We start from the raw sequence: 23,181 nt of genomic DNA, 5'->3' as shown, positions 1-23,181 counted from the left end.
TCTTCATAATGTGTTAGTTAAACCACTACCTGTTTCAGGTGTCTTCATAATGTGTTAGTTAAACCACTACCTGTTTCAGGTGTCTTCATAATGTGTTAGTTAAACCACTACCTGTTTCAGGTGTCTTCATAATGTGTTAGTTAAACCATTACCTGTTTCAGGTGTCTTCATAATGTGTTAGTTAAACCACTACCTGTTTCAGGTGTCTTCATAATGTGTTAGTTAAACCATTACCTGTTTCAGGTGTCTTCATAATGTGTTAGTTAAACCACTACCTGTTTCAGGTGTCTTCATAATGTGTTAGTTAAACCACTACCTGTTTCAGGTGTCTTCATAATGTGTTAGTTAAACCACTACCTGTTTCAGGTGTCTTCATAATGTGTTAGTTAAACCACTACCTGTTTCAGGTGTCTTCATAATGTGTTAGTTAAACCACTACCTGTTTCAGGTGTCTTCATAATGTGTTAGTTAAACCACTACCTGTTTCAGGTGTCTTCATAATGTGTTAGTTAAACCACTACCTGTTTCAGGTGTCTTCATAATGTGTTAGTTAAACCACTACCTGTTTCAGGTGTCTTCATAATGTGTTAGTTAAACCACTACCTGTTTCAGGTGTCTTCATAATGTGTTAGTTAAACCACTACCTGTTTCAGGTGTCTTCATAATGTGTTAGTTAAACCACTACCTGTTTCAGGTGTCTTCATAATGTGTTAGTTAAACCACTACCTGTTTCAGGTGTCTTCATAATGTGTTAGTTAAACCACTACCTGTTTCAGGTGTCTTCATAATGTGTTAGTTAAACCACTACCTGTTTCAGGTGTCTTCATAATGTGTTAGTTAAACCACTACCTGTTTCAGGTGTCTTCATAATGTGTTAGTTAAACCACTACCTGTTTCAGGTGTCTTCATAATGTGTTAGTTAAACCACTACCTGTTTCAGGTGTCTTCATAATGTGTTAGTTAAACCACTACCTGTTTCAGGTGTCTTCATAATGTGTTAGTTAAACCACTACCTGTTTCAGGTGTCTTCATAATGTGTTAGTTAAACCACTACCTGTTTCCAGGTGTCTTCATAATGTGTTAGTTAAACCACTACCTGTTTCAGGTGTCTTCATAATGTGTTAGTTAAACCACTACCTGTTTCAGGTGTCTTCATAATGTGTTAGTTAAACCACTACCTGTTTCAGGTGTCTTCATAATGTGTTAGTTAAACCACTACCTGTTTCAGGTGTCTTCATAATGTGTTAGTTAAACCACTACCTGTTTCAGGTGTCTTCATAATGTGTTAGTTAAACCACTACCTGTTTCAGGTGTCTTCATAATGTGTTAGTTAAACCACTACCTGTTTCAGGTGTCTTCATAATGTGTTAGTTAAACCACTACCTGTTTCAGGTGTCTTCATAATGTGTTAGTTAAACCACTACCTGTTTCAGGTGTCTTCATAATGTGTTAGTTAAACCACTACCTGTTTCAGGTGTCTTCATAATGTGTTAGTTAAACCACTACCTGTTTCAGGTGTCTTCATAATGTGTTAGTTAAACCACTACCTGTTTCAGCTGTCTTCATAATGTGTTAGTTAAACCACTACCTGTTTCAGCTGTCTTCATAATGTGTTAGTTAAACCACTACCTGTTTCAGGTGTCTTCATAATGTGTTAGTTAAACCACTACCTGTTTCAGGTGTCTTCATAATGTGTTAGTTAAACCACTACCTGTTTCAGGTGTCTTCATAATGTGTTAGTTAAACCACTACCTGTTTCAGGTGTCTTCATAATGTGTTAGTTAAACCACTACCTGTTTCAGGTGTCTTCATAATGTGTTAGTTAAACCACTACCTGTTTCAGGTGTCTTCATAATGTGTTAGTTAAACCACTACCTGTTTCAGGTGTCTTCATAATGTGTTAGTTAAACCACTACCTGTTTCAGGTGTCTTCATAATGTGTTAGTTAAACCATTACCTGTTTCAGGTGTCTTCATAATGTGTTAGTTAAACCACTACCTGTTTCAGGTGTCTTCATAATGTGTTAGTTAAACCACTACCTGTTTCAGGTGTCTTCATAATGTGTTAGTTAAACCATTACCTGTTTCAGGTGTCTTCATAATGTGTTAGTTTATCTGAAACAGGAGGGTTCACTCATCATAATTATATAATGTTATGTTGTACCAACAAAAACGGTGTTGTGGTTGTTGTTGTGGTTGTTGTTGGGGTTGTTGTTGGGGTTGTTGTGGTTGTTGTTGGGGTTGTTGTTGTTGTTGTTGGGGTTGTTGTTGTGGTTGTTGTGGTTGTTGTTGGGGTTGTTGTTGGGGTGGTTGTTGTGGTTTTGGTTGTTGTGATTGTGGTTGGGGTTGTGGTTGTTGTTGTTGTTGTGGTTGGGGTTGTGGTTGTGGTTGTTGTTGTTGTTGGGGTTGTTGTTGTTGTTGTTGTTGTGGTTGGGGTTGTGGTTGTTGTTGTGGTGGTGGTTGTTGTTGTTGTGGTTGTGGTTGTTGTTGTTGTGGTTGTTGTTGTTGTGTTTGTTGTTGTGGTGGGGGTTGTTGTTGTTGTGGTTGTTGTTGTTGTTGTTGTTGTTTTTGTTGTGGTTGTTGTTATGGTGGGGGTTGTTGTTGTTGTTGGGGTTGTTGTTGTTGTTGTTGTGGTTGGGGTTGTGGTTGTTGTTGTGGTGGTGGTTGTGGTTGTTGTTGTTGTGGTTGTTGTTGTGTTTGTTGTTGTGGTGGTGGTTGTTGTTGTTGTTGTTGTTGTGGTTGTTGTTATGGTGGGGGTTGTTGTTGTTGTGGTTGTTGTTGTTTTTGTTGTTGAAAGCCAACTCTGCCTTTCAGTGGTAACTTAAGCTTGCTGTTTGTACTGTTATCATATGACAGCCTCTCCGCATGCTCAACAATGGCTGATTGGTTTCTCTTGTCTTACTAACTTGGGGCATTTTATGTGGCACAACAACTGTGTGTGTCAGTGGTTAGTACCTAAGGCTTCTTCTTATTTGGCTGTCATATGATTGTCTCTCCTCATGCTTAACAACAGCCAGCAGACAGCAAGCAGAGCCAGCAGACAGCAAGCACAGCCAGCAGACAGCAAACAGAGCCAGCACACAGGAAGCAGAGCCAGCACACAGGAAGCAGAGCCAGCACACAGCAGGGCTAAAAGCCCATCCCCTCTTCGGATGTAACAATGAGCTACTAGCTATCTTGAACACAACTGTTGAAGCCGAGGATCTTTAGAAACATGTCCAAGCCTGAGCACTAAGAAAACAGTCCTGCATTCCAGACAGACAGAGTCAGAGGGTGTTTGTCATGTGGTGTATTGAGGCCCTGCGATAGCATCCGGTCTATGATACCTCTTCAAATAGTATCTTTATTAATCCCATAGCACATCCTTTACACAAACTACAGCCTGGGGTGGTCTAGTGGTTACTGGCACTGCCTTCAGAACAGATACATGCCAGGTTTGAATCCAACACACACCCTTCTAATGTGTCCTCTCTCCTTCATTTCCCATTTCTCTTCACTGCCTCTGGGGTGTTAGAACAGACAATGGACAACACAGTATCCATTATATGTACTGTATGTATACCCTTAAAGACATGTCCCAGATCAGTTACCTGGTGGTGAGTACTGAGAGAAGGAGCCTGATCAGTTACCTGGTGTTGAGTACTGAGAGAAGGAGCCTGGTCAGTTACCTGGTGGTGAGTACTGGGAGAAGGAGCCTGATCAGTTACCTGGTGTTGAGTACTGGGAGAAGGAGCCTGGTCAGTTACCTGGCGGTGAGTACTGGGAGAAGGAGCCTGATCAGTTACCTGGTGTTGAGTACTGGGAGAAGGAGCCTGGTCAGTTACCTGGCGGTGAGTACTGGGAGAAGGAGCCTGATCAGTTACCTGGTGGTGAGTACTGGGAGAAGGAGCCTGATCAGTTACCTGGTGTTGAGTACTGGGAGAAGGAGCCTGGTCAGTTACCTGGTGGTGAGTACTGGGAGAAGGAGCCTGATCAGTTACCTGGTGTTGAGTACTGGGAGAAGGAGCCTGATCAGTTACCTGGTGTTGAGTACTGGGAGAAGGAGCCTGATCAGTTACCTGGCGTTGAGTACTGGGAGAAGGAGCCTGGTCAGTTACCTGGTGGTGAGTACTGGGAGAAGGAGCCTGATCAGTTACCTGGCGGTGAGTACTGGGAGAAGGAGCCTGGTCAGTTACCTGGTGGTGAGTACTGGGAGAAGGAGCCTGATCAGTTACCTGGTGGTGAGTACTGGGAGAAGGAGCCTGATCAGTTACCTGGTGTTGAGTACTGGGAGAAGGAGCCTGGTCAGTTACCTGGTGGTGAGTACTGGGAGAAGGAGCCTGATCAGTTACCTGGCGGTGAGTACTGGGAGAAGGAGCCTGGTCAGTTACCTGGTGGTGAGTACTGGGAGAAGGAGCCTGATCAGTTACCTGGTGTTGAGTACTGGGAGAAGGAGCCTGATCAGTTACCTGGTGTTGAGTACTGGGAGAAGGAGCCTGATCAGTTACCTGGCGTTGAGTACTGGGAGAAGGAGCCTGATCAGTTACCTGGTGGTGAGTACTGGGAGAAGGAGCCTGATCAGTTACCTGGTGGTGAGTACTGAGAGAAGGAGCCTGATCAGTTACCTGGTGGTGAGTACTGGGAGAAGGAGCCTGATCAGTTACCTGGTGGTGAGTACTGAGAGAAGGAGCCTGATCAGTTACCTGGTGTTGAGTACAGGGAAAAGTAGCCTGGTCAGGAAGGCACCTCGTTCTGAGCCCCACAGTGTTAATGCTGGGTTGACTCCACTCCACTTTCTCCACCTCTCCCTCTGTGTGTCAAGAAACAATAACTTAGTCAGAAGGTTGCGTGTTTATATCACGTCGGGGTCATGTCATTTTAGGGGCGGCAGGTAGCCTAGTGGTTAGAGTGGAGGGGCGGCAGGTAGCCTAGTGGTTAGAGTGGAGGGGCGGCAGGTAGCCTAGTGGTTAGAGTGGAGGGGCGGCAGGTAGCCTAGTGGTTAGAGTGGAGGGGCGGCAGGTAGCCTAGTGGTTAGAGTGGAGGGGCGGCAGGTAGCCTAGTGGTTAGAGTGGAGGGGCGGCAGGTAGCCTAGTGGTTAGAGTGGAGGGGCGGCAGGTAGCCTAGTGGTTAGAGGCAGGTAGCCTAGTGGTTAGAGTGGAGGGGCGGCAGGTAGCCTAGTGGTTAGAGTGGAGGGGCGGCAGGTAGCCTAGTGGTTAGAGGCAGGGAGCCTAGTGGTTAGAGCGTTGGGCCAGTAATCAAAAGGTTGCTAGATTGAATCCCCAGAGCTGACAAGGTAAAAGTTTGTTATTCTGCCCCTGAACAAGACAGTTAACCCACTGTTCCCCGGTAGGCCGTCATTATAAATAAGAATTTGTTCTTAACTGACTTGCCTAGTTACATAAAGGTTGTGACTCACTGTGACTCATAAACACCTTGACATTCCTCTGCTGACTTTATTAATAAAGGATGTTGGCGTTGTAGAGCGATGAGGTGGATCTTTCACCACCACCACCCTCTTCAGCGTCGAGTCATGACAACATGGGTTCATACAACACACACACACACACACACACACTGACGGAAACCCTGATTGGCTGGATCTCAACTTACTGATGATGTTACCACTCGTAATGGGACGGTTAGGAAGTCAGTATAACAGGATAACACAACAACAACAAAAAACGGGTTGTCACTAGTAACCACCAATGATGTACACTATAAACCCTGGGATTGAGACACCTGAAACCCCACCTCTTTAAGGAATACCTGGGATAGGATAAAGTAATCCTTCTAATCCCCCCCCCCCCAAAAAAAAATATATAGATGTACTATTGTAAAGTGGTTGTTCCACTGGATATCATAAGGTGAATGCACCAATTTGTAAGTCGCTCTGGATAAGAGCGTCTGCTAAATGACGTAAATGTAAATGTGATTGCTGATGCTATGTATTGGCCAACGGGTGGCCATTTTGGCTGTCCTCAGAAGAAGCTGCCCTTCATAGGAATGAATGGAATTATACAGTATTTCAACAACAAAAAAATTCAAGGACAAAATTACATGTATTTAAGTAACATAAGAACTTACAAAAAAAGTATTATATATTAATATATTATTTGATTTAGAATGTTTATGTTTAGCTCACATGGTATAATTTAAAAGTATGTATTAAAACCTCTAATAGTATAAGCCTGGGGAGGGGGCAGAAAATGTGGAATTTGGCCATTACCTACCATAGCCCATAGAAACGCATTGAATAACACATTCATCAATGACAAAAAAAGACAGTCAAAATATAAATCATAAGGAATAAGGTTTTTATAAGCGTCTGTCCTAAATTTAGGAGATATAAGAAAACTCAGGAAATAATATTCATATATTTGGACACGTATTAACACCTTGGTTTGTTGGCACAAAACTACCAAAACTACTACAGTGAAACTGCGAATGGCTCATTAAATCAAAATGCATTTTGATTTAATGAGCCATTCGCAGTTTCACTGTACCGGCCGTGTGTACTTAGACTTGCATGGCTTAATCTTCCTTCATTTTATAAACCGGTACCGAATTACCTTCAGGCGAGGCCCGTGTTTAAACCGGTACCCGGATTACCTTCAGACGAGGCCCGTGTTTAAACCGGTACCGGATTACCTTCAGACGAGGCCCGTGTTTAAACCGGTACCGGATTACCTTCAGACGAGGCCCGTGTTTAAATTGGTACCCAGATTACCTTCAGGCGAGGCCCGTGTTTAAACCGGTACCCGGATTACCTTCAGACGAGGCCCGTGTTTAAATTGGTACCCAGATTACCTTCAGGCGAGGCCCGTGTTTAAACCGGTACCCGGATTACCTTCAGACGAGGCCCGTGTTTAAACCGGTACCGGATTACCTTCAGACGAGGCCTGTGTTTAAATTGGTACCCAGATTACCTTCAGACGAGGCCCGTGTTTAAACTGGTACCGAGTTACCTTCAGACGAGGCCCGTGTTTAACCTGGTACCGGATTACCTTCAGACGAGGCCCGTGTTTAAACCGGTACCCGGATTACCTTCAGACGAGGCCCGTGTTTCAACCGGTACCCGGATTACCTTCAGACAAGCCCGTGTTTAAACCTGTACCAGGATTACCTTCAAGCGAGGCCCGTGTTTAAACTGGTACCGGGTTACCTTCAGATGAGGCCCGTGTTTAAACTGGTACCGGATTACCTTCAGACGAGGCCCGTGTTTAAACTGGTACCGGGTTACCTTCAGACGAGGCCCGTGTTTAAACTGGTACCGGGTTACCTTCAGACGAGGCCCGTGTTTAAACGGGCCGACATCGGGAGGATGCAGTGGATTGAAACACAGCCCATACAAAAAAACAGACATCTCTAGCTTTCAACCGATATGCCCAAGCCATGGAGGGAGGGAGGGAGAGAAAGGTAGGAGAGAGAGAGAGAGAGAAAGAGAGGGGGGAGCTAGAGAGACAGAGAGAGATAGAGAGAGAGAGACAGAGAGAGAGAGAGAGAGAGAGAGAGAGAGAGAGCAAGAGAGAGAGAGAGAAGCAGAGAGAGAGAGAAACAGAGAGAGAGAAGCAGAGAGAGAGAGAGAGAGAGAGACAGAGAAAAACAGAGAGAGAGAGAAGCAGAGAGAGAGAGAGCGAGAGAGAGACAGAGAGAGGCAGAGAGAGAGAGAGAGAGAGACAGAGAGAGGCAGAGAGAGAGAGAGAGAAACAGAGAGAGAGAGAGAGAGAAGCAGAGAGAGAGAGACAGAGAGAGAGAGAGACAGAGAGAGGCAGAGAGAGAGAGAGAGAGAGAGAGAGAGAGACACAGACTAAACTTCTCGATCAAATAGTAAAACAGTCACTTTTGCAGGTGGGTGAAATGAGCCAATTATGTCAATACATCACAACCAAGCATGTGGATTGTCTCAAGTATCATTGATGACCATTCACGAAAAAAAAGGCAGCATCTGTTCACAATAAACTAGGTTATAGTCTGAAGAATCAATTCTATTAGTAAAACACAAGGTCTGATAATTATTCACATCACACAATGGTGAACATTGTTTCTATTGATACATTCTGGAGATGTCTTCATGACCCATGATGTGTCTTTCTCACATGAGATGTCTTCATAATGCAGGGTGATGGGTATCTTGTCACGTCCTGACCATAGTAAGATGTGATTTTCTATGGTAGAGTAGGTCAGGGCGTGACATGGGGGTGTTTTGTGTTTTTCTATGTTTTCTATTTCTATGTTTAAGTTCTAGTTTTTCTATTTCTATGTTGTTTTTTGGGGGGTTGATCTCCAATTTGAGGCAGCTGGTCATCGTTACCTCTGATTGGAGATCATATTTAAGTAGGGGTTTTTCTTCCTGGGTTTTGTGGGTGATTATATTTTTTGAGTAGTGTTTATTTCTCTCTGCGTCACGGTTTGTTGTGTTTGTTATTCTAGTTATTTGTGTATTGCAACGTTTCATGGAATAAATAAATATGTGGAACTACAACCATGCTGCACTTTGGTCTGATCCTTTAGACAGCCGTGACCCCTGGAAAATACCCTGTAAAATACCCTGTAAAATACCCTGTAAAATACCCTGTAAAATACCCTGTAAAATACCCTGTAAAAAACCCTGTCAAATACCCAGTAAAATACCCAGTAAAATACCCTGTAAAATACCCAGTAAAATACCGTGTCAAATACCCTGTAAAATACCCTGTAAAATACCGTGTAAAATACCCTGTAAAATACCCTGTAAAATACCCAGTAAAATACCCAGTAAAATACCCTGTCAAATACCCTGTCAAATACCCTGTCAAATACTCTGTCAAATACTCTGTCAAATACCCAGTTAAATACCCAGTTAAATACCCTGTAAAATACCCTGTCAAATACCCATGATGTGTCTCTCTCACATGAGATGTCTTCGTGACGCAGGGTGATGTGTCTCTCTCACATGAAATGTCTTCATGACGCAGGGTGATGTGTCTCTCTCACATGAGATGTCTTCATGATGCAGGGTGATGTGTCTCTCTCACATGAGATGTCTTCATGATGCAGGGTGATGTATCTCTCTCACATGAAATGTCTTCATGATGCAGGGTGATGTGTCTCTCTCACATGAGATGTCTTCGTGATGCAGGGTGATGTGTCTCTCTCACATGAGATGTCTTCGTGATGCAGGGTGATGTGTCTCTCTCACATGAGATGTCTTCGTGATGCAGGGTGATGTGTCTCTCTCACATGAGATGTCTTCGTGATGCAGGGTGATGTGTCTCTCTCACATGAGATGTCTTCGTGATGCAGGGTGATGTGTCTCTCTCACATGAGATGTCTTCGTGATGCAGGGTGATGTGTCTCTCTCACATGAGATGTCTTCATGATGCAGGGTGATGTGTCTCTCTCACATGAGATGTCTTCATGATGCAGGGTGATGTGTCTCTCTCACATGAGATGTCTTCATGATGCAGGGTGATGTGTCTCTCTCACATGAGATGTCTTCATGATGCAGGGTGATGTGTCTCTCTCACATGAGATGTCTTCATGACACAGGGTGATGTGTCTCTCTCACATGAGATGTCTTCGTGATGCAGGGTGATGTGTCTCTCTCACATGAGATGTCTTCATGATGCAGGGTGATGTGTCTCTCTCACATGAGATGTCTTCATGACGCAGGGTGATGTGTCTCTCTCACATGAGATGTCTTCATGATGCAGGGTGATGTGTCTCTCTCACATGAGATGTCTTCATGATGCAGGGTGGTGTATCTCTCTCAGATGATATGGCAAAGTCAAGGTTTTAATTCGACCCTTACCTATTATCTTCCGTGGGACTGCATCATATGTGTAATGGTGAACCACATTCTGTGTGTGTGTGTAGGGTTGCAAAATTACGGTAAATATCCCAAAGTTCCCAGATTAGCGAGGACTACCCAGCTGTTATGAGCGTGGGTGAAGACTTTTTTGACTATACATACCTACAGGTTTGATCACGTTGCCCTTGACAGGATTCTTCCGGAAGGTAGGGGTAATGGCCGGTTTTAGTCTCACCTGTAAAAAAAAATCACAACAAATACGGAATTTGACTGAAGGTCAAAACAAATGACATCACTTGTATGACACCCTTTAGTTCTTTATTGTTTTATTGTCCCCTAGTATCAGTCTACCCATTACATCATCATGAGGATCACATGAAACAACCAATGAGTACGTGTATCTACCACTACTACAAGGTGAGACATGAGGACATGTCTCTAGCACTACTACAAGGTGGGACATGAGGACGTGTCTCTACCACTACTACAAGGTGAGACATGAGGACATGTATCTAACACTACTACAAGGTGAGTCATGAGGACGTGTCTCTACCACTACTACAAGGTGAGACATGAGGACGTGTCTCTACCACTACTACAAGGTGAGACATGAGGACGTGTATCTAACACTACTACAAGGTGAGACATGAGGACGTGTCTCTACCACTACTACAAGGTGAGTCATGAGGACGTGTCTCTACCACTACTACAAGGTGAGACATGAGGACGTGTCTCTACCACTACTACAAGGTGAGTCATGAGGACGTGTCTCTACCACTACTACAAGGTGAGACATGAGGACGTGTCTCTACCACTACTACAAGGTGAGTCATGAGGACGTGTCTCTAACACTACTACAAGGTGAGACATGAGGACGTGTCTCTACCACTACTACAAGGTGAGTCATGAGGACGTGTCTCTACTTCTACTACAAGGTGAGACATGAGGACGTGTCTCTACCACTACTACAAGGTGAGACATGAGGACGTGTCTCTAACACTACTACAAGGTGAGACATGAGGACGTGTCTCTAACACTACTACAAGGTGAGACATGAGGACGTGTCTCTACCACTACTACAAGGTGAGACATGAGGACGTGTCTCTACCACTACTACAAGGTGAGACATGAGGACGTGTGTCTACCACTACTACAAGGTGAGACATGAGGACGTGTCTCTACCACTACTACAAGGTGAGACATGAGGACGTGTCTCTAACACTACTACAAGGTGAGACATGAGGACGTGTCTCTAACACTACTACAAGGTGAGACATGAGGACGTGTCTCTATATCTACTACAAGGTGAGACATGAGGACGTGTATCTACCACTACTACAAGTTGAGACATGAGGACGTGTCTCTACCACTACTACAAGGTGAGACATGAGGACGTGTCTCTAACACTACTACAAGGTGAGACATGAGGACGTGTCTCTACCACTACTACAAGGTGAGTCATGAGGACGTGTCTCTACCACTACTACAAGGTGAGACATGAGGACGTGTCTCTAACACTACTACAAGGTGAGACATGAGGACGTGTCTCTAACACTACTCCAAGGTGAGTCATGAGGACGTGTCTCTAACACTACTACAAGGTGGGACATGAGGACGTGTCTCTACCCCTACTACAAGGTGAGACATGAGGACGTGTCTCTACCACTACTACAAGGTGAGACATGAGGACGTGTCTCTACCACTACTACAAGGTGAGACATGAGGACGTGTCTCTACCACTACTACAAGGTGAGACATGAGGACGTGTCTCTACCACTACTACAAGGTGAGACATGAGGACGTGTCTCTACCACTACTACAAGGTGAGTCATGAGGACGTGTCTCTACCACTACTACAAGGTGAGACATGAGGACGTGTCTCTAACACTACTACAAGGTGAGACATGAGGACGTGTCTCTACCACTACTACAAGGTGAGACATGAGGACGTGTCTCTAACACTACTACAAGGTGAGACATGAGGACGTGTCTCTAACACTACTACAAGGTGAGACATGAGGACGTGTCTCTACCACTACTACAAGGTGAGTCATGAGGACGTGTCTCTACCACAACTACAAGGTGAGACATGAGGACGTGTCTCTAACACTACTACAAGGTGAGACATGAGGACGTGTCTCTAACACTACTACAAGGTGAGACATGAGGACGTGTCTCTACCACTACTACAAGGTGAGACATGAGGACGTGTCTCTAACACTACTACAAGGTGAGACATGAGGACGTGTCTCTAACACTACTACAAGGTGAGACATGAGGACGTGTCTCTACCACTACTACAAGGTGAGTCATGAGGACGTGTCTCTACCACAACTACAAGGTGAGACATGAGGACGTGTCTCTAACACTACTACAAGGTGAGACATGAGGACGTGTCTCTACCACTACTATAAGGTGAGTCATGAGGACGTGTCTCTAACACTATTACAAGGTGAGACATGAGGACGTGTATCTACCACTACTACAAGGTGAGACACGAGGACGTGTATCTACCACTACCACAAGGCGCATCAGTGTAATGGGAAGTTGTGAGTGACAAGCCAAAACGTTTAAAGCTAGCTACAGAGACAGACTGTAGCTGGTCTGGAAAATGCCAGATGAGGTGGTTCATTTTTAGCCCAGTGGGCCGGTGTTTTAGCGCAGAATGATCATTATCTGGCTAATAATGGGAGCCTCAAGTTAAAAAGTGGGCCGGTGTGGTGACCTCAAAGAAAACAATGAGCCAGTGTTTTAGAAATGCCCGGGCCGATTTCGGATCCTAGTCCGTCCCTATCTAGCTACATAGCTATCGCTAGCATAATTACATTATTTTAGATCCTAGTCCATCCCTAGCTAGCTAGAGTATATAGCTATAGCTAGCATAATTACATTATTTCAGATCCTAGTCCGTGGCTAGCTAGCTACATAGCTATAACTAGCATAATTACATTATTTCAGATCCTAGTCCATCCCTAGCTAGCTACATAGCTATAACTAGCATAATTACATTATTTCAGATCCTAGTCCATCCCTAGCTACCTACAGTATATAGCTATAGCTAGCATAATTACATCATTTCAGTTCCTAGTCCATCCCTAGCTAGCTACAGTATGAATGGGGGAGTCAAGTGTGTGTATGTGTGAGAGAGACTGTTTTAAAGGGAGTGTGTGTATGTGTGAGAGAGACTGTTTTAAAGGGAGTGTGTGCGAATGAAAAATGAATAACAAAACTATGTGTGAGAGAGACAGTATATAGCTATAGCTAGCATAATTACATTATTTTAGATCCTAGTCCATCCCTAGCTACCTACAGTATATAGCTATAGCTAGCATAATTACATAATTTCACTTCCTAGTCCATCCCTAGCTAGCTACAGTATATAGCTATCGCTAGCATAATTACATTATTTCAGATCCTAGTCCGTCCCTAGCTAGCTACATAGCTATAGCTAGCATAAATACATTATTTAAGATCCTAGTCCATCTCTAGCTAGCTACAGTATATAGCTATAGCTAGCATAATTACATCATTTTAGATCCTAGTCCATCTCTAGCTAGCTACATAGCTATCGCTAGCATAATTACATCATTTTAGATCCTAGTTCATCTCTAGCTAGCTACAGTATATAGCTATAGCTAGCATAATTACATTATTTTAGATCCTAGTCCATCCCTAGCTAGCTACAGTATATAGCTATAGCTAGCATAATTACATTATTTTAGATCTTAGTCCATCCCTAGCTAGCTACAGTATATAGCTATCGCTAGCATAATTACATTATTTCAGATCCTAGTCCATCCCTAGCTAGATACAGTATACAGTATCTAGCTATAACTAGCATAATTCCATTGGGAAAACAACACCACTGACTTTTCCCTACTACACACAAGCATGGCATCCAGTGGTGCATAAAGCTCTTTTACTGGCTGTGCCAATATCACACCGCACATAAACCTTTTGAGAACCAATTCCTGCTGAGTTAGTTGTTTTCAGACAATGCCAAAGCAACGCTCTCTCCCTGTACTGAACATCTGAGTTTGGACTACTAAAGGCTTTCTGCCTGTCTCTGTCTCTCTCTCTCTTCTTTCTGTTTGTCTCTCTCTCTCTCTCTCTCTCTCTGTCTCGGTCACCCAGGCACCTGGCAGCGTACACCATTTACCCCACAGCCAGCCAATCACACATTACTCTACCCAGAGGTCAAAGTGTTAGGAGAGGTAAATCAGGCTACCCTCTAAGTCTGGCCCAGACACTTTAACCTCTGTCTGTCTGAATGTCTGGATCCTATAGTATTGGTTTACAGTGTGCTTCTGCTTTCTCTTAGGGGTCCAAGCCGCGTTACTGTAAAGAACTTAGTGCCAACCATTCCTTTCACAACACAGCTCTCTTCTGCTACTACTTCCTACTTGTTCTTGTTCTTTTGCTGCTGCTGCATCACAGTGCCTAATAAGCACATGTGGGCGATGCATTCCTGAAGATGCAAGTCACTATAATCATTCAATTAATCTACAATAAATGACGTACACAAAGCTAACAACGAGGCTTTAAAGAATCACACACAAAGCTAACAACGAGGCTGTAAACAATCACACACAAAGCTAACAACGAGGCTGTAAACAATCACACACAAAGCTAACAACGAGGCTGTAAACAATCACACACAAAGCTAACAACGAGGCTGTAAACAATCACACACAAAGCTAACAACGAGGCTGTAAACAATCACACACAAAGCTAACAACGAGGCTGTAAACAATCACACACAAAGCTAACAACGAGGCTGTAAACAATCACACACAAAGCTAACAACGAGGCTGTAAAGAATCACATGCTCTAAATGGATTGAAACACCCTCCTGTAGGTTTACACTCCAACCCTGTTCCTGGAGATACCCTCCTGTAGGTTTACACTCCAACCCTTTTCCTGGAGATACCCTCCTGTAGGTTTTAACGCCAACCCTGTTCCTGGAGAGCTACCGTCCTGTAGGTTTTCACTCCAACCCTGATCTAGCACATCTGATTGTAATAATTAGCTGGTTGATTAGCTGAACCAGGTTAGTTACGACTGGGGTAGGAGAGAAAACCTACAGGAGTGTAGCTCTCCAGGAACAGAACAGCCCTGTTTGCAGCATGTCTTACCTGGCTGACTAGATTGACCTGAAGGTGTGGATGTCCGGGTCCAAGGGCTGGAGCATCCCTCAACAGGGCCCTTCTCTGGATGGGCAGCCAGCCCACTCTCACCGGAGTCAGAGAGCTGAGTTTAGCCTCCTCCTTCCCTGGAGCCTGCTTGATTATAGCCCTCTCCCAGCTACCGTTGTGGTCCGGGGCGGAGGACAATCCTGCCCTGAGGGACTCCTGGCTGCCCAGGGAACTGTCACACAGGCTGAGAGTCCCACAGGGGGAGAGGTCCCTGTCCCGGCTGCAGAGAGAGGGGGACGAGGGGAGGCCCTGGTAGTGGTGACGCAGGCCAGAGCCAACGGGTTCCTTGTGAAGGGTTGGCATCGACGCGGTCCTGTCGTAGAAAGGGGCCTGCACTTGATCTCTCTGCACTCGGTCAGGGTTTCCGAAATATCTCCCCTTCTCCATCCTCTCCAGCTCCTGTAAGAATCTGGCTAGATTCTGGCTACCTCCCTCGATGCCGCTCTGCGGGCGAGGGCTACGACCCAAATGAACCGTTGGACGGGACTCAACCTCTGGGCTGTCAGTGGGGCTTCCTTCAAAATAGTTCCCACTCTGCATCTTCTCCAACTCGTGCAGCCACTCATTCATCTGACGTCTTCCCTCGATGGCGCTGTGCGGCCGAGGGGTACGAGCAGGGGTAAGTCGAGGGGGAGATGGAGGTACAAGCTCTACGTTGGACACATGGCCAGGACTGCTGACTGGGCTTCCTCCTTTAAAATAGGTCTGACACTGCACTCTCTCCAACTCCTGCAAACACCTGTCTAGATTCTGGCTGTGGCTTCCTCCCTCGCTGGCGCTCTGTTGCCGAGGAGAGTTACGTCCCGTAAGACCGGTATGTCGGGGCACCACCTCCACTTCAGACATGAGTCCGTCCCAATAGGACGGTTCCCATGATCTTCTCCAGCCCGGATCCTGGCCCCTACGGGCCCCTAGGTGGGCAGATGGCACACGAAGATTCATCTCTCTGGGGCTAAGTTAACCAACAGCTCCCTGTCTCCGGTTTCAGACAGCTGGTTTTGGATAAAGCTCCTTTACATCAGCTATTAACGAGAAGGACCCTCTGGCTGGCCGGGTTACCAGGCACGCCAGAAATGTCTGGCCAGGAATCAGGGCCTACACGGCGGCAGGCAGTAGATTTAGATTATTAAGGAGCTGTTGGATATCTGGAAGCAAAAGAACCATCATACAGTATCATAATGTATTATTGATTAGGAAGCTCCAAGGAACCTATATAGACCTGCAGTGGAAATCAACAACTTCCTGGCTGAAGTAAACCACATTATCATCATAGTATAAAATAATGACACAAACAGAGATACTACATACTATTATTTACCAGAAGATCTTGGGAGTTAAGAGTGAAAATAAAAACAGAAAAGTTAAAGTAAAAAAAATATATAAATCCAACAACTCATCCATCCATATCATCCATCCATGGTGTTATTCATCCATCCATCTATTCCACCTTTCCCTTGTTGTTTATACTTTTTAGGTCGATCCATCTCTCTGTCAGGCAGTCAGGCATGGAGATGGCTCTCTCTGTGGGAGGGAGGGAGGGAGGGAGGGAGGGAGGGAGGGAGGGAGGGAGGGAGGGAGGGAGGGAGGGAGGGAGGGAAGGAAAGGAGGGAGGGAGGGATGGAGATGGCTCTCTCTGTGGGATGTTTCTTAAACAAACAAAAGAGTTACAGAGCAGAGAGCCTGGGAGGAAGGGAGGGAGAAGACAGAGAGGCCTCTCCATGCCAACTCTACCCCACTGAATCAAAGCGGTGTGGGGGGGCTGTCTTAATCAATGTCATCAGCACCCAGTTGTTGGGGGTTAATTGCAATGCTCAAGGGCACAACGGGAAATTTTATCACCTTGCCGGCTCGTGGATAATCAATAACTTAGCAAAGTCACCCCAGTTAATCAATAACTTAGCAAAGTCACCCAGTTAATCAATAATTTAGCAAACTCACCCCAGGTATTCAATAACTTAGCAAACTCACCCAGTTAATCAATAACTTAGCAAACTCACCCCAGTTAATCAATAACTTAGCAAACTCACCCCAGTTAATCCATAACTTAGCAAACTCACCCCAGTTAATCAATAACTTAGCAAACTCACCCTAGCTAATCAATAATTATAGCAAACTCACCCTAGCTAATCAATAACTTAGCAAACTCACCCCAGTTAATCAATAATTTAGCAAACTCACCCTAGCTAATCAATAACTTAGCAAACTCACCCCAGTTAATCAATAATTTAGCAAACTCACCCTAGCTAATCAATAACTTAGCAAACTCACCCCAGTTAATCAATAACTTAGCAACAAGTTAGCCAGGCTTCTTCTCTGGAACTATTTCCATCCAGATCTCTAGCCCAGGTCTCTTACTTCTGTCTCTTCTTCTGATCATGTGGTGTGATGGCTGATGAACCATCGCTATCCTCAAGCCTCTGTGTCCCAGACATGTGATTCCTGCAAGACAGTGTCTGTTTCCCAAGTGGCACCCTGTTCCCTTTATAGTGCACTTCTTTTGACCAGAGCCTCATAGTAGTGCACTATAATGGGAATAGGATTGCATTTGGGATGCACACTGTGAGATAAACGGCTCAGTGGGATGCTTGGATAAGTAACTCTGACCGGCATGACGTCCCAAGACTTATTTGTGAACAACAGCAGCAATAGTCTAGAAGGTTCCGATGTCTCCCTTGTTCTTTGGAAGGAACCATAGAGATAAAACTAATTGCTATGTTTGGAATATTCAGAAATCGTTTTTTGTTCCTTGATGATTGTCATAGTAAACAGACCAGAGAACACATTATAATTCCCTGAATGTGCTTGGGCTTCTCTCCTCTCAGAGAACAAACTGACATCCTCTTCCTGCTTTAAAACAATAGACAGTTGTTTGTTGTCTACATGTATCACAGAAAAAGCAGCATGTCCTGCACCACATGTAACTAAATCCTGCAACCACATGCAAAGTATAAAGTGTTCATTTGAACAAGGTGAAAATGTAGAATGAGACTCAATGGGTGTTCCTTCCCTGTAGCTCTCACTCTGAGAGAGAGAGAGAGAGAGAGCGAGAGGGAGAGAGAGGGAGAGAGAGAGAGAAATAGAGAGAGAGAGACAGAGAGAGACAGAGAGACAGAGAGACAGAGAGACAGAGAGAGACAGAGAGAGAGACAGAGAGAGCGAGAGACAGAGAGAGAGAGAGAGAGAGACAGAGAGACAGAGAGACAGAAGAGAGAGAGAGAGAGAGAGAGAGAGAGAGAGAGAAGAAACTTGTTCTGCTGGTTGAAAACTCCAATGCCCTCTGCTGGAATTACAGTATATCAATGTTATATCAATGTTATGATCCACAGCAAAATATACCATATTATGTACCTCGTTTCTACATTGTCTGTATATTGTGTGTATTGTGGCAGCACCATTTCACCAGGTCAAGTTTCTGGTACATGTAAATGTATTGGTGAATACAGGTGATTCTGATTCTGAAAGAGACATTCAGAAATGACTGTTTTTAAATACAGGAAGGGCAAGTTTTCTGTGAAAAGTTATTTTGGATTTGTCAGTTGCATACACATTTAAATAAACATGAGACGGTTCATTGGTGTGCACCTCTTTCCTCTCATCTCCTCTCCTCTCTGATGTTGCTCAGTGCTTTGAGGAAAATCCTCCTCTCCTCCCGCCTGTGATCAACATTCCACCTCTCCAAACATAAAGATCAGGGTTTATCTGTGATCAACATTCCACCTCTCCAAACATTCTAAACATCAGGGTTTATCTGTGATCAACATTCCACCTCTCCAAACATTCTGAACATCAGGGTTTATCTGTGATCAACATTCCACCTCTCCAACCATTCTGAACATCAGGGTTTATCTGTGATCAACGTTCCACCTCTCCAAACATTCTAAACATCAGGGTTTATCTGTGATCAACATTCCACCTCTCCAAACATTATAAACATCAGGGTTGATCTGTGATCAACATTCCACCTCTCCAAACATTCTAAACATCAGGGTTTATCTGCTCATTATTAGGAGGGTTCGACGCAAGGGACACAGATAAGGGGACAGGAGAGGAGCGAGAGACAGGGAAGGGGAGAGGGAGGGAGAAACATTTTATGCCATTGAAAGAAACATACATTTGACATAATAATTTGGATCTGGCTAAAAATACTTGAATCAGTTATAGAACCCATTGCCCTTTATGGTTTTTAGGTCTGGGGTCCGCTCACCAACCAATAATTCACACAATGGGACAAACACCAAATTGAGACTCTGCATGCAGAATTCTGCAAAAATATCCCCCGGTTACAACGTAAAACACCAAATAATGCACGCAGAGCAGAATTAGGCCGATACCCGCTAATTATCAAAATCCAGAAAAGAGCCGTTAAATTCTACAACCACATGAAAGGAAGTGATTCCCAATCCTTCCATAACAAAGCCATCACCTACAGAGAGATGAACCTGGAGAAGAGTCCCCTAAGCAAGCTGGTCCTGGGGCTCTGTTCACAAACACAAACACACCCAACAGAGCCCCAGGACAGCAACACAATTAGACCCAACCAAATCATGAGAAAACAAAAAGATAATTACTTGTCACATTGGAAAGAATTAACAAAAAAACAGAGGAAACTAGAATGCTATTTGGTCCTAAACAGAGAGTACACAGTGGCAGAATACCTGACCACTGTGACTGACCCAAAATTAAAACCTCTATGGGCTAGGTGGGACGCTTGCGTCCCACCTACGTAACAGCCACTGGCAGCCTGTGGCGCGATTTTCAAAACCTTAAAAATCCTATTACTTCAATTTCTCAAACATATGACTATTTTACAGCTATTTAAAGACAAGACTCTCGTTAATCTAACCACACTGTCCGATTTCAAAAAGGCTTTACAACGAAAGCAAAACATTAGATTATGTCAGCAGAGTACCAAGCCAGAAATAATCAGACACCCATTTTTCAAGCCAGCATATAATGTCACCAAAACCCAGAAGACAGCTAAATGCAGCACTCACCTTTGATGATCTTCATCAGATGACAACCCTAGGACATTATGTTATACAATACATGCATGTTTTGTTCAATCAAGTTCATATTTATATCAAAAACCAGCTTTTTACATTAGCATGTGACGTTCAGAACTAGCATACCCCCCGGAATTCGCTAACATTTTACTAAATTACTCACGATAAACGTTCACAAAATGCATAACAATTATTTTAAGAATTATAGATACAGACCTCCTCTATGCACTCGATATGTCCGATTTTAAAATAACTTTTTGGTGAAAGCACATTTTGCAATATTCTAAGTACATAGCCCAGGCATCACGGGCTCGCTATTTAGACACCCGGCAAGTTTAGCACTCACCATAATCATATTTACTATTATAAAAGTTTGATTACCTTTTGTTGTCTTCGTCAGAATGCACACCCAGGACTGCTACTTCAATAACAAATGTTGGTTTGGTCCAAAATAATCCATCGTTATATCCGAATAGCGCCGTTTTGTTCGTGCGTTCCAGACACTATCCGAAATAGTAAAGAAGTGTCGCGCGCATGGCGCAATTCGTGACAATAAAATTCTAAATATTCCATTACCGTACTTCGAAGCATGTCAACCGCTGTTTAAAATCAATTTTTACGCCATTTTTCTCGTAGAAAAGCGATAATATTCCGACAGGGAATCTCCTTTTCGGCAAACAGAGAAAAAAATCCCAAAGGCGGGGGCGGTCGGGTCACGCGCATAAGCTGGGGCTGGAATGAGACATTCTGTTTTTTCCCGGGCTCTGAGCGCCTATGGACGACGTGGGAAGTGTCACGTTAGAGCAGAGATCCTTAGTAAATGATAGAGATGGAAAAGAAGTTCAAGAAATGGTCAGACAGGCCACTTCCTGTAAAGGAATCTCTCAGGTTTTGACCTGCCATTTGAGTTCTGTTATACTCACAGACACAATTCAAACAGTTTTAGAAAATTTAGGGTGTTTTCTATCCATATGTAATAAGTATATGCATATTCTAGTTACTGGGTAGGAGTGGTAACCAGATTAAATCGGGTATGTTTTTTATCCAGCCGTGTCAATACTGCCCCCTAGCCCTAACAGGAAATCTTTGACTATGTACAGACCCAATTTTGATAAACTCCCATATCTACTAGGTGAAATACCACAGTGACCAATCACAGCAGCAAGATTTGTGACCTGTTGCCACAAGAAAAGTCAACCAGTGAAGAACAAACACCATTGTAAATACAACCCATATTTATGTTTATTTTCCCTTTTGTACTTCAACTATTTGTACATCGTTTCAACACTGTATATATACATAATATGACAGTTGAAATGTCTATTATTTTGGAACTTGTGTGAGTGTAATATTTACTGTTCACTTTTTATTGTTTATTTCACTTCTGTTTATCCATTTCACTTGCTTTGGCAATGTAAACATGTTTCCCATGTCAATAAATCCCCTTGAATTGAATTGAAAGAGAGAGAGAGAGAAGGGGAGGGGAGGGGGAGAAATGGAGGAGAGAGAGAGAGAGAGAGAGAGAGAGAGAGAGAGAGAGAGAGACCTTGCTGATATTGAAATGTGCCTTTGAGAAGGTGATTTATTCACAGAAAAGGGCAATCAGAAACGTTAAAGGCTTATCTCACTCACGTCTCTGGTAGTCTATATTCCTTTTTTGAAAAGAAAGAAAGAAAGAATGGTTTTCGGGGTGTTCCCGTTGGGATCTGTCTTAATCTTGCTGGTTTAAAATGTCATGTAGGCCTAGGCTTATCAACAGTCTGGGCTCTCTGAGGTGGTTGCAGACACACATAGAGAATGAACATGGAGGGAAAGACTAGAATCAGTTGCCCTTGAACTATCAAGATTAGCCAGGATACATAGGAGCTACACTTTGGCGTCTAACTACACTGAACGCATATCCTTTTTTTGCCGCTGTTTTTCCCTTCACATACTATGTAGCTTATAAACGTGCTTTTTCACCTCCAGTAATTCCACACTCACGGACAAAACACATTCCTGCCCGTTTATAACCCGTCTATCATTTGTTTATCTGTCTTTTTTCTTGTGGTAAATGATCCTACATCTCCTATGCATAGAGACAACCCAAGGCCCGTTGGTTTCAGCGTTTATCGGCATTTTGTTACAGGTTCTGGCTCACTACAACTCAGTAGGAAACACAGAAACACACTAAGTCATCGTATTTACTTACAAAAGATTTATTGCAGTTGTTTAAGGTTCTCAGTCTAACAAATATTTCAAACTCAAGGTAACTTCCTGGTTCTGATCACGTGTTTTTCCCCCACGCTCTGCCAAACGGCGTCCTCGCCTACCAGGTGTGTATAAGTCCACTTTTGTTATTGTACCAGATGGTATTGTCAAGGGAGAGAGAGACTTAGGTAAGTACAGTACCTTGTGTATGTAATGCAGTCTGCTTCAAGGTCTGGAACAGACAGGCTATAACGCACTTTTCCTTTTAAAACGGTATTTATTTTATTTAACCATAATTTAACGTTGCGGCTGTGCCATGCCACTTAGGATTTAGCTGTGCAGTGGTCTTGTAGACTTAAAGTTTAGTCAATTTCCTTTTTAGTTTTGTGTAGGCTATTGTTTTGTTTTTTTATAATTTATTTACTGAAAATTAACCATTTTAAACAATCATCTAATGAAAAATATACTGGATACTGAAAGTGATATATTGTTAAATATTATAATATCTCCCTATACACTACCGGTCCAAAGTTTTACAACACCTACTCATTCAAGGGTTTTTCTTTATTTTTACTATTTTCTACATTGTAGAATAATAAGTGAAGACATCAAAACTATGAAATAACACATATGGAATCATGTAGTAAACAAAAAAAGTGTTAAACACATCAAAATATAAAATATAAACCCAGAAATGCTGATGCACCTGATACTCAACTAGTCTAAATAAGGCCAGTTTTATTGCTTCTTTAATCAACACAACAGTTTTCTGCTGTGCTAACATAATTGCAAAAGGGTTTCTAATGATCAATTAGCCTTTTAAAATGATAAACTTGGATTAGCTAACACAACGTGCCATTGGAACACAGGAGTGATGGTTGCTGATAATGGGCCTCTGTACGCCTACGTAGATATTCCAAATCTGCCGTTTCCAGCTACAGTAGTTATTTACAACATTAACAATGTCTACACTGTATTTCTGATCCATTTTAGGTTATTTTAAATGGACAAAAATGTGCTTTTCT

General features: G+C 43.4%; 1 protein-coding gene across 1 annotated transcript; it reads right to left on the bottom strand.

The window, feature by feature from the left end:
* Positions 1-4,595: 4,595 nt before the first annotated feature.
* On the bottom strand, positions 4,596-16,102 carry LOC106613953 (uncharacterized). Its single transcript, XM_045698906.1, has 4 exons — positions 14,904-16,102; positions 9,931-10,003; positions 4,682-4,788; positions 4,596-4,616 (listed from the first exon to the last, which is right to left on the bottom strand). Exons 1-4 carry the CDS (start codon positions 15,903-15,905, stop codon positions 4,596-4,598), a joined length of 1,203 nt encoding a protein of 400 aa, XP_045554862.1. The 5' UTR covers positions 15,906-16,102.
* Between the last annotated feature and the right edge of the window lie 7,079 nt (positions 16,103-23,181).

Source organism: Salmo salar, chromosome ssa01, assembly GCF_905237065.1.
Source record: "Salmo salar chromosome ssa01, Ssal_v3.1, whole genome shotgun sequence".
NCBI classification, from domain to species: Eukaryota; Metazoa; Chordata; class Actinopteri; order Salmoniformes; family Salmonidae; genus Salmo; species Salmo salar.
This window is presented reverse-complemented; position numbering and strand designations above follow the sequence as displayed.

Coding starts and splice junctions, on each gene's coding strand:
- LOC106613953 (XM_045698906.1), bottom strand. CDS start 15,905: ATGAATCTTCGTGTGCCATCTGCCCACCTAGGGGCCCGTAGGGGCCAG. Junction 4,789..9,930: donor CAACGTGATCAAACCTGTAG/GTATGTATAGTC, acceptor CTTGACACACAG/AGGGAGAGGTGGAGAAAGTG. Junction 4,617..4,681: donor TTCCCTGTACTCAACACCAG/GTAACTGATCAG, acceptor TCCTTCTCCCAG/TACTCACCACCAGGTAACTG.